The sequence below is a fragment of the Ursus maritimus genome, unplaced genomic scaffold (assembly GCF_017311325.1).
Source record: "Ursus maritimus isolate PB19 unplaced genomic scaffold, ASM1731132v1 scaffold_20, whole genome shotgun sequence".
NCBI lineage: Eukaryota > Metazoa > Chordata > Mammalia > Carnivora > Ursidae > Ursus > Ursus maritimus.
In genome coordinates, this window is record NW_024424453.1 from 8,554,272 (window position 1) to 8,566,557 (window position 12,286).

Below are 12,286 nucleotides of genomic sequence, written 5' to 3' on the forward strand. Positions count from 1 at the left end.
TATATTGTCCAGGGGTTCCTGGGTGGCTCAGACGGTTAAGTGTCTGCTTTCAGCTCAGGTCATGATCTCAGGGTCCTGGGATCCAGCCCCACATCTGGGCTCTCTGCTCAGCGGGGAGTCTGCCTGTCCCTCTGCCCCTCCCCCTGCTCATGTTCTCTCTCTCTCTCTCTCTCTCTCTCTCTCTCTCAGATAAATAAATATCTTAAGAAATAAAATAAAATATATTGTCCAAATTATTTTCTGAACTTAAGTGGCAAGTGCTCTAAAAGTTTCTTTGGCAAAGATTTAACATCAAAACAGACATAAATATACAAAGATTCCTAGTCTTAGAAGTTTTAAATAGTCATTTACAACATAGACCTGAGTGCCAGGAAACTGTAGAGATTATGTAGTTCAGTGAATTCATTTTATAGAAAAGGAAGCCAGGTGCAGAGAGGTTAAGTGATTGCCTAGTAAAGAGCACAAGCAGGATATAATTCCAAGTCCCTGACTAATAGTCCCCGACTCTTTGCATGACACCAAGCTGCCTTTCACGTTTTCATTTGCTTGTCTGGTTTTTGGAAGGAACGTGTGCTCTTTCACTGTCCGCGACGGCACCATCATCTGTTCCTACCTGTTCCTGGGACTGGTTAAACTGCTGTATCAGCTCTGCTTGCGCCAGCATTGCTCTCTCTAGCTCCTCTGACTTCTGCTGCATTTCCTTCCTCAAGTCCTCTGAAACAGAATCTTTACTATCAATTTCCTTCTTCAAGCGGGATTCAAATTCTGCAACCAAATTTTTAAGGTTCTCGATTTCTTTCTCCTTTGACTCAGAATCTTCAGTATATCGGATACAAGAGTCACGGAGTTTTTCTTCAAGAGTGGCCACTTCCAGCCTCAGCTCTCTAGTAGCGCCTGCGATTAAGTCAGATATCTGTAAGATAAATCTTGTATTAGTTTGTAGACAATATCTCTAGGTAACCACAGAGTTCTTAGGGTTCTAAGAGGTTTATTCTAAATAATCAATGTACTCTTCTGATCAAATGAAAACAAATCCTATGACATTATGTAGGCCTCCAAGATTTTCTTTTTAAAAGTTAAGACTAAAATGTACCACCTTAAATGGAATCGCATATTAATCACTTGGGCATCCTTGGAAATACATAAATCTCTGTGTCTGGATTGAGCTACCAAGGACAGCTCAAGTCTTGATCCCGGTGCCTGTCTGGATTCAGTATGGGGTGGCTTTGGGAACTAGAAATGCCGGATGTTTGGGGATGCATACAGGGGAGCACTGCAGTTATACTCTACTCATACCATAGCAAGAAGTTTTCACTGGATATTTTTTTTCTTTCTTACATACAATGACTGGAGGTACCTCAGATACCACACCTTCTAGAGCAGCACTGCCCAACAGAACCTTCTGTGGTGACAGGGATATTCTGTGATGTCCAATATGGTACCCGCTAGACACATGTGCCTATTGATAGTAGTGTGTCAGTAAATGTTTAGCAACTGACTCCCATATGCACAAAAGCCAGATTTGTATCTAGTCTCCATGGTGTAAATATTCTCACCATGGCCCATTGCTGAGTTGGGAAGAGATGTGCTCAATAGGCTCTGGCTTGCCAGGACTGGCTGGTGAGCATTTAAAATGTGGCTAATGTGACTGAGGAACAGAATTTTAAATTTTATTTCATTTTAATTAACTGAAATTAAAGTTGCCACACATGGCTAACATATTAGACTGTGCAATTCTAGAGAATACCAGAACACTTTGAAAATAGACTGTCTGTGTAGGTGGTACCTCTAGATAAAGAGACAAGAGAATGAGAGATGAAGAGACAAGCGAAGACGAGCAGCTTTTCCTGAGAGTCATGGGAGTCTTTAGAAGCGAAAACTGCTTGTTTTCCTTCTGCTTAAAAAACAAAACAAAGAACAGAAAACAAACCAGGAAGAACAAAGCTGCTTCTGATGAAATATATCCTTATTATGTATGCTATGAATATCCTTATAGTATAAATACTAGTACAACAAGAAAGCAGTTCATGAAGAATCTGGAAAACATTCATTGACCAAAGTTCCAAGGATTTTGTGAACTATTACTTAAGAGCTATGTATCCAAGATTTGTTTCAACTGTTAAGTTTACATTACAAATAACTTCTGCAAGAAATCTATTCGCACTTAGTAACTTTAAAAACTAAATTAATATTCCATTATGTTCAATTAATCCAGGAAGGAAGAGGGTCATTGCTAGGTCTGAGCAGTAGTTTCCATCATCCCGAGGAGAGCCAACACTGAAATAGACCAGGTTATCCTCGGGAGGGGAGACTCACAGAGCCACAAATATGTTTTGATCTCTTCAAAAAGGGAGTCAGCTTTTAAAAATCAAGAGAATTCACTTACAAAATCTGGATTTATGACTTCTTTTGAGAAACCATAACCTCTGGCAAGTTGGGGCCTGCCTTAAGAGGGCTGTTCTCAGAGAAAACTAGTCTAGGAGTTGTAGAAATTTGGGTGAGGTGAGACTTCAGCCTCCCAGCAAGTGCACCATTGTCCCAATAGAACTTTACATACAAAACACAGATCCAAAGATAAAATTATTAAGAATTTCAAGACAATATTGCATAGCATCAAACCCAAGTGATATGTGGCCTTTTTTGAGCGTAGGGCCTTGTGATTTTGTACTTATCATATACTCAACGCGGGCGGCCCTGCCTATCGTTCACAGTGCTATTGAAAAGGCTGTACTGTATCTCCTGTACACCAGAGTAGAGGCCATTAAGTCTCATTTGATACTTAATTTACACAGACTGTTAGTGAGTTTATTCGAAGTACAATTTCCCCACTGGGTCTTGGTTAATATACACACACATATATGTACACACAAACATATACATATACACAAAAACATGCATATATATGACACCCAGGACTTATAATAACAGGGCAACCTAAACAAAACCTTAGATTATGGTTAGGGTGCCCCTGGATGGCTCAGTTGGAAGAGCATGTGACTTGATCTCGGGGTTGGGAGTTTGAGCCCCGTGTTGGGTGTAGAGATTACTTAAAAATGAAATCTTTAAAAAAATTATGTTTAGGACATGCTGTTTCAGAAATTATGGAGGTGGGTTACATTTTTAAAATACTTCCCTTCATTCAAAAATATCTAGAATTGGAAATATTTGCAATTAAAGGAGATAGGCTTTAGTTGTTGGTAAAACGTTAATTATGTAAAACACCTCATTATCATTTGATGTTGGAATTTGAGGTGTTGGAATATCTAACCATGCTAATTATTAGTTATATAATTTATGCTCTTTTATTTCTATTTATTATTTTAAAGATTTTATTCATTTGAGAGAGAGGAGGAGCATGAAGGCGGGAGGCATAGAGGGAGAGGGAGAAGCAGACTCCCCACTGAGAGCTGAGCCAAACTTGGGGCTGGATCCCAGGACCCTGAGATCACGACCCAAGCTGAAGTCAGATGTTTAAGTGACTGAGCCACCCAAGTGCACCTAATTTATGCTGTTTTAAAAACAGGTTTATTTTGGAGCACCTGGGTGTCTCAGTAGGTTAAATGTCTGACTTCTGGCTTGGGTCATGATCCCAGGGTCTTGGGATCCAGCCCCAGGTTTGGCTCAGCTCTCAGTGGGGAGTCTGGTTCTCCTCCCCCCAACCCCATTCATGATCTCTCTCTCTCACTCTCACTCTCGCTCTTTCTCTCAAATAATAAAAAAAATCTTTTAAAAAAGTTTATTTTAGTAGAAAAAAATTCCATACATAGTTGTATTGCATGCTTATATGATTTATCTCAGCTATTCATTCTGGAGACTATCCAAACCATTCCACCTATGTAGCTAAAACCAAGGCATAATGACCCTGAGGGAAGCTCCTTGAGTTAAAAATACTGTATAGTGCTCTTAGAAGGAAATAGACAACATCTATAATTTCAAACCCATTAAATAATAATGAACATCATAACGACAGACCTTTGTTTGTAATTCCTCTTGTTCTTTCTTATACTTTTGGATTATTTCTTGGTGTTTTTCCTTTTCAATATCAAGTTCCAGTTTAGCTTCTTCCTTAAAAAGCAGAGTTTGCTCCTCAAATTCAACTAAATGTCGGGCTCTTTCCTTGGCCAGCTCAGCTTCAATCTAGAAAATAGCATTTAACACACATATAAAGCCATTCGACCCAAAGATGAGTAAACTAAGCTTATTTTCAGACTCCAATTTAAAAAAAATTAATTCTAAAATTTTTTAATGAATCTAAATTTTTAATTCTAATATTTAAAAATAATCTGACTCAGAACTTAGGCCAGAAAAATTGACCTTGGGTCAAATATTTCAAGATCTTCTAAGACCTTCTAAGACTTGTAAAATGAGTCGAGAAATTAGGACATTATATTATGACAGTTTTGAGAAATATTAAAAGCTTAGTCTTCTGTATATTTGTATTATAAACTCAGTGTCTCCCAGAAACCCTGTAAGAAAGAAAGAAAAAAGATTTTGAGGACTTTAGATTACATTCTACTGAAAGCTCAGAGGGGATACAAAGTACAAAAGTTGATTTTTTTTTAATGGTCTTTTCTTGATGGAGATTTCAGAAAGTTTTGGAGTCACAGATTATCATTTTAATGTGATTGAGGCCAGAAGGATGATTAAGGAAAACACAGTCAAGTCAGCGATGCCTGTATCCATGTTATACTTATATAGAACCCCAGCACTGGAAGGGACCTTAGAAATCCCCTGGTTCCACTTCTCAAGCTTCCGTGAATTATGGAAAGAATAAGCAAGGGCTCTGGATTCAGATGAAGTTGAGTTTAAATCCTGGCTCTAAAGCCTGGCTTTGCCATATTCTAGCTGTATAATCTTAAATTGTGACTATAACCTCTCCTGGTGGAGTTACAACTAGTTCCCTTGGGAATTGTTATGAAGATGAACGGGACAAAACGTATGTATAAAGCTCTAGCAGGAGCAGGGATTCCAGAGTCAGTGGAGATTACTTCTGTGCTCTGACTCTTCAGTCTTTACCACAGAATCTGCACTACATGATGGTCTGCCCTGTGCCTCAACACCACTAGAAACCATAACTCACTCCTTCCCAGCAAGCATTTCCATTTTCAGACGGCGCTGAGCATTAGGCAGTTTTTCCTTTAGTTGAGCCAACATCTCTCTCCCTGTGGTTTTTAACCATTGCTTTTGGCTCTGCCCACTAGAGCAAGAGAGAGACCAGATCTATGGGTTTTGGAGTCATTCAGGCCTGGTCGTTCATCTAGTGAGATTAGAGAATCCCAGTGGCAGGCTGGCTCTAGATTTACATTGTGCCATGATTATAAATTCCTAGAGGGAGTAAATGCCAGATAACTTGGGAGAAAAACTGTCAAACTTGACTTACTGTGACTCTGGGATTCAGACCACTAGGAGAGGAGGAAAGAGGTCAACATGAATTTCTCAGGAAACACTGAAACCAGGGTACTGGAAACAGAAAATTTGCTAAGAAAGTTTACATAAAGTCCTTTAAATTAAATAAAATATAGATAAAAGACTAGCCCCAGTGTGGGGTCAGTTGAGTTTATTGCACTGGACTAAGCGTTTCCTCCAAGGCAAAACAATTATGTTTATATTCAAGGCAAGGAGCTATTCTGGCTCTCTCAAAATAAGTTTCTGGATTGTTTGAGAAAAAGGATGCTAAGGTTCATTTAGGAACATGATAGCATTGCTCAGATGTGTTGTTCTCAGACTCCTAAAAGCAAGGGAAGCCTCAGGGGTACTCAGGAAGACACACACAAAAAAACCCCAAAACAGATGTTCTTCTGAATTCCAGGTACTTATATCTACCTGCCTCCTGCTAGCCATTGAGATATACCACAGGTGTCTCAAATAAACTGAACCAGAAACCTACATACCATCCCCTCCCCACCTGCTCCTTCCCCAGTCAGGACACACATAACCACAACCCATCTATTTATTCAAGTCAGCAACTGGAGCATCATTTTTACCCTTAACACCTAATCCAACACCAAGTTCTATTCACTTTGCCTCCAAAAGATGCCTCGAATCCATTCATTTCTTTTCATTTCCATTCTTAACGCTCTAGCTCTGGCCACCATCACCTCCTCACTGGCTTCCTTACTTCCACTCCTGCTTCTGTCCAATCCATGATCCACACAGCAGGGTGTTTTTTACAAAATATACATTGGACTATTTTATTCCCTCTTAGTGGTTTCTCAGTGTGTTAGTATAAAATCAAAACTCCCGTACGTGATCTCCTGCTGGGCCACCACCAGCCCATGTGACACCTTTGTGCGAATTGAGAAAGCGCCCCTCCCTTAGATGAACATAGCCTCAGGCTGAGCACGGCACCTGGTGGGCACAGCACTGGCTACAGTCCAGCTCCCTTCTCTCCCTTGGCCTGCACGGCTATGTTGGGCACAAGGCAAATACCTTCTGTGACAGCCCTGGACTTCCTCCACCTGACTTTCACTTCCCCATTTGATTACGACACAGCGCTCCAACCACACTGGAATAGATAGGAACACATGAAAGGAGGATATCAAATGCAAAACATTTGAAAAATTTGCAAGGTGTAACTTTAAAAGAGTTAATAGCCTACAAGATACCTTGACACTACTAAAAAACACAACTAAATAAGACGTTTTTTGAGAAGCTCAAGAAAAATGTGTGCTGAGGTACTAAATTATCAAGTGTTCAAAAAAATTCCTTGTGTGGCTAATTGGTAGAGCCAAAGAGTTATTTTAGGAAAAAAAAGACATCTTTCAAAATACGGATTGATTGCTCGAATTAAGAGAATAAGAATATAAACAGGGGACACCTGGGTGGCTCAGTCGGTGAAGCATCTGCCTTCAGCTCAGGTCATGATCCCAGGGTCCTGGGATCAAGTCCCACATTGGGCTCCTTGCTCAGCAGGGAGCCTGCTTCTCTCTTTGTCTGCTGCTCTCCCTGCTTGTGCTTTCTCTCTCTCTCTGACAAATAAATATATAACATTAAAAAAAAAAGAATATATACAGACTAGGTGGGACTAGACAAACTGTAAATTAAATGACAGAAAGACTTTAGAAGGACTCTTTAAAAAAATATTTTTTAATTTATTATGGGGAAGAGGCCATTTAGGAAATCAGTAGAGTCCCTAGAAGAGGATAAAACAGAAAGTATTCAGGGAAGAAAAGGAGGTAGCTGATGGACTGAAAGAGTCAAGTAGCAAGTCAAGTAGCAAATCCTTCTTGCCCCTAATCTATTCCTTGTAGGTAGAGAGTAAAAAAGGGAGGAATAGAAGGAAGGGGACACCTGGGTGTCTCAGTCGGTTAAGTGTCTGCCTTCAGTTCAGGTCATGATCCCAGGGTCCTGGGACAGGGTTCTGGAATCTAGTCCCGCATGGGGCTCCTTGCTCAGTGGGGAGCCTGCTTCTCCTTCTGCCTGCCCCACTTCCCCTGCTTGTGTTCATGCACTCTCTCTCTCTGACAAATAAAATCTTAAAAGAAAAAAAAAAGGAATAGAAGGAAGGTGGGAAAGAGAAAGCATGTAGATAGAAGAGAGAAGAGTGATTTACTATCACTGAGTTGATTTTTAATTTGCACAACCAGAGAAAGAGAAGCAAAGTAACGAGCTTCAGGTGGGATTTCTAAACATTGAAGGAAGCTAAAGGCCATCTGAATGTGTTGACACTGTAGCATAGAAAGATGATACTACTGGTTCCTTCATAATCTGAATAGTTTGAACAAAATGATGAGCCCACAAACATAATGATTTTTTAAAGCAGTATATTATTTGTCATTGAGAAAATGAATCATACCAAATTATCATGTTTATGTTTTTATATGTTGATAGAAGCTCTTTAAAATATCTTACATAGGGGCACCTGGGTGGCTCAGTTGGTTAAGTTTCTGCCTTTAGCTCAGGTCATGATCCTGGGGTTCTGGGATGGAGCTGGGCTGCCTGCTCAGCGGGGAGTCTGCTTCTTTCTCTCCCTCTGCCCCTCCCCCCTGCTCCTGCTCTCTCTTGCTCCGTTGCTCACCCTCCCTCTCAAAGAAATAAATAAAACCTTGAAAAAAACATCTTAGATAAGAAAGTAAATAAGATGTCTTAGACGGCAGAACTTAAGTTTATGCAAAATAAATGAATTTGGTGATGATGCTTATATAAAATATAAACCACTTTATATAATAATAGTAATTTTAAATAATCATGGGGAAATGCTGATTTCTAAAACCAAAGCATGAATAATATATGAGTTCAGGAGTTAACACAAAGTAAAATAAATTGTTATCTTTGTACACATTTCAGTTTTTAATTTTTTTGCTTTTTATTTACCCATATCTCCCATTACCTCGAACTCCCTCTGTGGTGAAGGCTTCCTGATGACTCTAGAGCACTCTGAGTATGTTGTTTTTAATTCCCTTTGTATTTGTGTTGAAACACATAATTTGTATTTATAACACCTGTGTCTAATACTGACGTGCAAAATTCTGTCTTTTCACTTTTCCAAGTGAGATATTTGTGGTTGATTCTGCAATAATTTTCTGTCTATGGAGCCAAACACCATGTTGTAACATAATCACTCACTACTGACAATCCCTATAAAAAGCAAGGGAATTTCAGATGCCAAAGTAGTAATTAGGTCATTTGTTTATATTTGATGTACGTATATAATTTTTAAAAATAAATCTCCTAAAAATAAATTATTTTACTATTTTCCAAAAGTTAAACAAATGCTGGTTGAAAACTAATACTTCAGATTATTTATGAATTAACTACTGAATAAAAATATTGTAAAGTAGATGATTATTCAAATACACAGACTTTGCAGTAAAAACCAATGTTAAGGAATCAGAATATATATTGAAGTCCTGCCAAAAACTATGTAAAGTCAGGATGAAAGGAGAAAATATTCACTTGATACCAGTACGAGGTAGGGTGGCATGGTACTGAACACATTTTTATATATTAACTCATTTAATTCTTACAACATATAATAATAATAATATATAATAATTATTATTCACACTGGATTATGAAATAGGCTCAGAGAGGTTAAGTACCTTCACCAAGATCACAGAGGTACTATGAGGTGGAGGGGTCGTGCACACTTAGGTGTTTCTGGTAGATCCCATGGCTCAGCATGTTTCATTTTTCCATGTAGCCTGTCTCCCCACACATCTACATAGCATAGTGATTAAGGGCATGGACTTGGTGTTTATTTAGTTTCAAAATATTTGGGGATCTTTCCAGATAACTTTCTGTTAATAAATTCTATTTTAATTTCACTGTGGTCAGAAAAAATATTTTGTATATCTTGAATCCTTTTAAATTTATTGAGAATTATGTATGCTCCAGAATAGATCTATTTTAGTAAATATCCCATGTGCACTTGAGAAGAATGTTTATTCTGCTCTTAAATGGAGAATTTTATAAATATCGATTAGATCATGTTTGTTAATGGTGCTGTCCAATATATTTCTTTAAAAATAAGTTGTTCTAAAAAACTATTATATTATTTTCCATAGAATATATCTCTACTAATTTTCCAGGTATTTTTCTATAAATTATTATTGAGAAAGGCTATTATTGACATCTCTTACTCTAATTATGGATTTGTCTATTTCGCCTTGCTGTTCTATCAATTTTCGCTTAATTTTAAAACCCTGTTTTTAGGTGAATAAACATTTAGGATTTTTATGTCCTCTTGGTGAACTGATCTCTTACACATTATGAAATGATGTTCATTATCCTTGCTAATATTCTAAATATTCTCTTATCTTTGCTTTGAAATTTACTTTTCTTTTTTTTTTTTTAATATTTATTCATTTATTTGAGAGAGAGAGAGAGAGAACGTGCTGGGGGAAGGGCCAGAGGGAGAGAGAGATTGAGAATCTTCCCGCAGATGCTGTACTGAGTGGAGCCTGACACATGGCTTGATCCCAGGACCCTGAGATCATGACCTGAGCGGAAATCAAGAGTTAGCCACCCAACTGACTGAGCCACCCAGGCACCCCAAAATTTACTGTTTTAATAGAAACTAGTTCCTCTAGCTTTCTTTTGATTTGTGTTAGCGTATACTTTGTGTTATGCATCCTTTATTTCTAACCTATTTGTTTAAATATTTCTTCATATTAAAGTGTATTTTTTTGTAGGAAGCATAGAGTAGAATCTTGCATTTTTATCCAACATAACAATCTCTGTCAGTTAATGGGCATATTTAGGCCAGGGCTTGGCAAACTATGGCCCTCAGACTAAATTCAGCCATGCCCATTCATTTGCTTATTGTCTATGGCTGTTTTTAAGCTACTACGATGCGCAGAGTTGAGTGGTTGTGACAAAGACTCAATGTCCCCACAAAGCAAAAATATTTACTAACTGCTCCTTTATAGAAAAGTATGCTGACCCCTGGTTTAGATGATTTACATTTAATTTGATTATTGATATGATTAGCTTTAAAGCTATCTTGCTATATGTTTTCTATTCAGCCCATTTCTTTTCCTTTTCCTCTTTTTTTGTCTTCTTCTGAAGTTTTTTTTTTTAATTCAATTTTGTTTCCTTTGTTGGCTTGTTAGATATAATGCTTTTTTCTATTTTTGTGGTTGCTTTAGAATTTATAGACATCTTTTTTTTTTTCCTTCAAGATTTTATTTATTTATTTTTCAGAGAGAGAGCACAAGCAGCAGGAAGCAGTAGGCAGAGGAAGAGGGAGAAGCAGGCTCCCTGTTGAGCAAGGAGCCTGATGTGGGACTTGATCCCAGGACCCCAAGATCATGACCTGAGCCAAAGGCAGACGCTTAACTGATTGACTCACCCAAGTATCCCTATAGACTACATATTTAACTTAGTGCTGTGATACAACACTTCCTGTATAGGAATTTCACAAGAGTATACTTCCATTTTCCCCTTAGACACTGTGCTATTTTTGTAATATATTTTGCTTCTACATGTTATAAATCTCATATTAGGTTGTTTATATTTTTGTTTCAATAGTTAACTATATTTTAAAGAAATTTAAATAATTAAATGAGTTTATCCACATTTTTACCATTTCTGACGTCCTACATTCCTTTGTATAGATCCTTATTTTCATGCGGTACAATTTTTCTTCTGATTGAAGGACTTCTTTTAACATTTCTCACAGTGTGGATGTGCTGGTGATATATTTGCTCAGCTTTTTCATCTCTGAAAAAGTCTTTCACCCTTATATTTGAAAGATATTTTCACTTTGTATGGATTTCTAGATCAGCAGCTTGCACTCCCAATCTCCTCATTCTTTCAGTACTTTTAGTCCCACCTTCTTGCTTATATTGTCTTTTTTTTTTTTCGGGGGGGGGGCAGAGGGAGAGAGAGAATCTTAAGCAGGCTCCAACCCAGCATGGAGCCCAAAGTGCGGCTTAATCTCACAACCCTGAAATCATGACCTGAGCCAAAGTCAAGAGTTGGACTTAACTAAGCCACCCAGGTGCCCCACTTACACTGTCTTTGATGAAAAATCTGCTGTCATCCTTACCTTTGTTTCTCTCTACATAACATGTCTGTTATTTTCTGGTTGCTTTTAAGATTTTCTATCACTATTTTTGAATGATTAGATTAGAATGTTCCTTGGTATGCTTGAGGTTTGTTGAGCTTCTCAAATGTGTGGTTTATAGTTTTCATTAAATCTTAAATTTTTCAGCCATTATTTCTTCAAATATTTTTTCTGTCCTTCCTTCTCTCTCCTGTACTTTGGGGATTCCAATTATTATTATATATATTAGTCCACTTGAATTTGTCTCATAGCTCACTGATGTTCTTGTTTGTTTTGAGTCTTCTATTTTTGTTTCATTTGGATTGTTTCAACTGTGTGTCTTCAAATTCACTGAACTTTTCTTCTAGAATGTCTAATCTGCCATTAATCCCATCCAGTGTACTTTTTATCTTAGATATTGTACTTTTCATCTCTAGAAGTTCACTTTAGATCTTTTTTGTATCTTCCATATCTCTATTTAACATGGTCACTTTTCCCTCTAGTTTTTGGGCAAATGGAATATGGTTATCACAACTGTTTTAATGTCCTTATCTGGTGATTCTAATATCTGTGTTGTCTGAATCAGTTTTTATTCGTTGATTTTTCTCTCATTATGTCTTTTTGGATAGCAATTTTTGATTGAATGGTAGGCACTATAAATTTTACTTTGTTAGATGCTGGATATTTTTATACTCCTAGGAGTATTATTGAACTCTGTTCTGGGATGCAGTTAAGTTTCTTTGAATCAGCTTGATTTTTATAGTTCTTCCTTTTAAAATGTGTTAGCTAGAGTCGGCT

The 12,286-nt window shown here is 37.6% G+C and overlaps 1 protein-coding gene across 1 annotated transcript in view; it reads right to left on the reverse strand.

Moving 5' to 3' along the window:
- Positions 1-12,286, reverse strand: part of LEKR1 (leucine, glutamate and lysine rich 1) — a 169,509-nt gene that overhangs the window by 16,489 nt on the left and 140,734 nt on the right. The window contains exons 11-12 of the mRNA XM_008706784.2: positions 3,973-4,137; positions 614-913 (exon numbers count right to left, since the gene is read on the reverse strand). Of these exons, the coding sequence (XP_008705006.1) occupies positions 614-913; positions 3,973-4,137 (465 nt within the window). The remainder of the gene's footprint in view (positions 1-613; positions 914-3,972; positions 4,138-12,286) is intronic.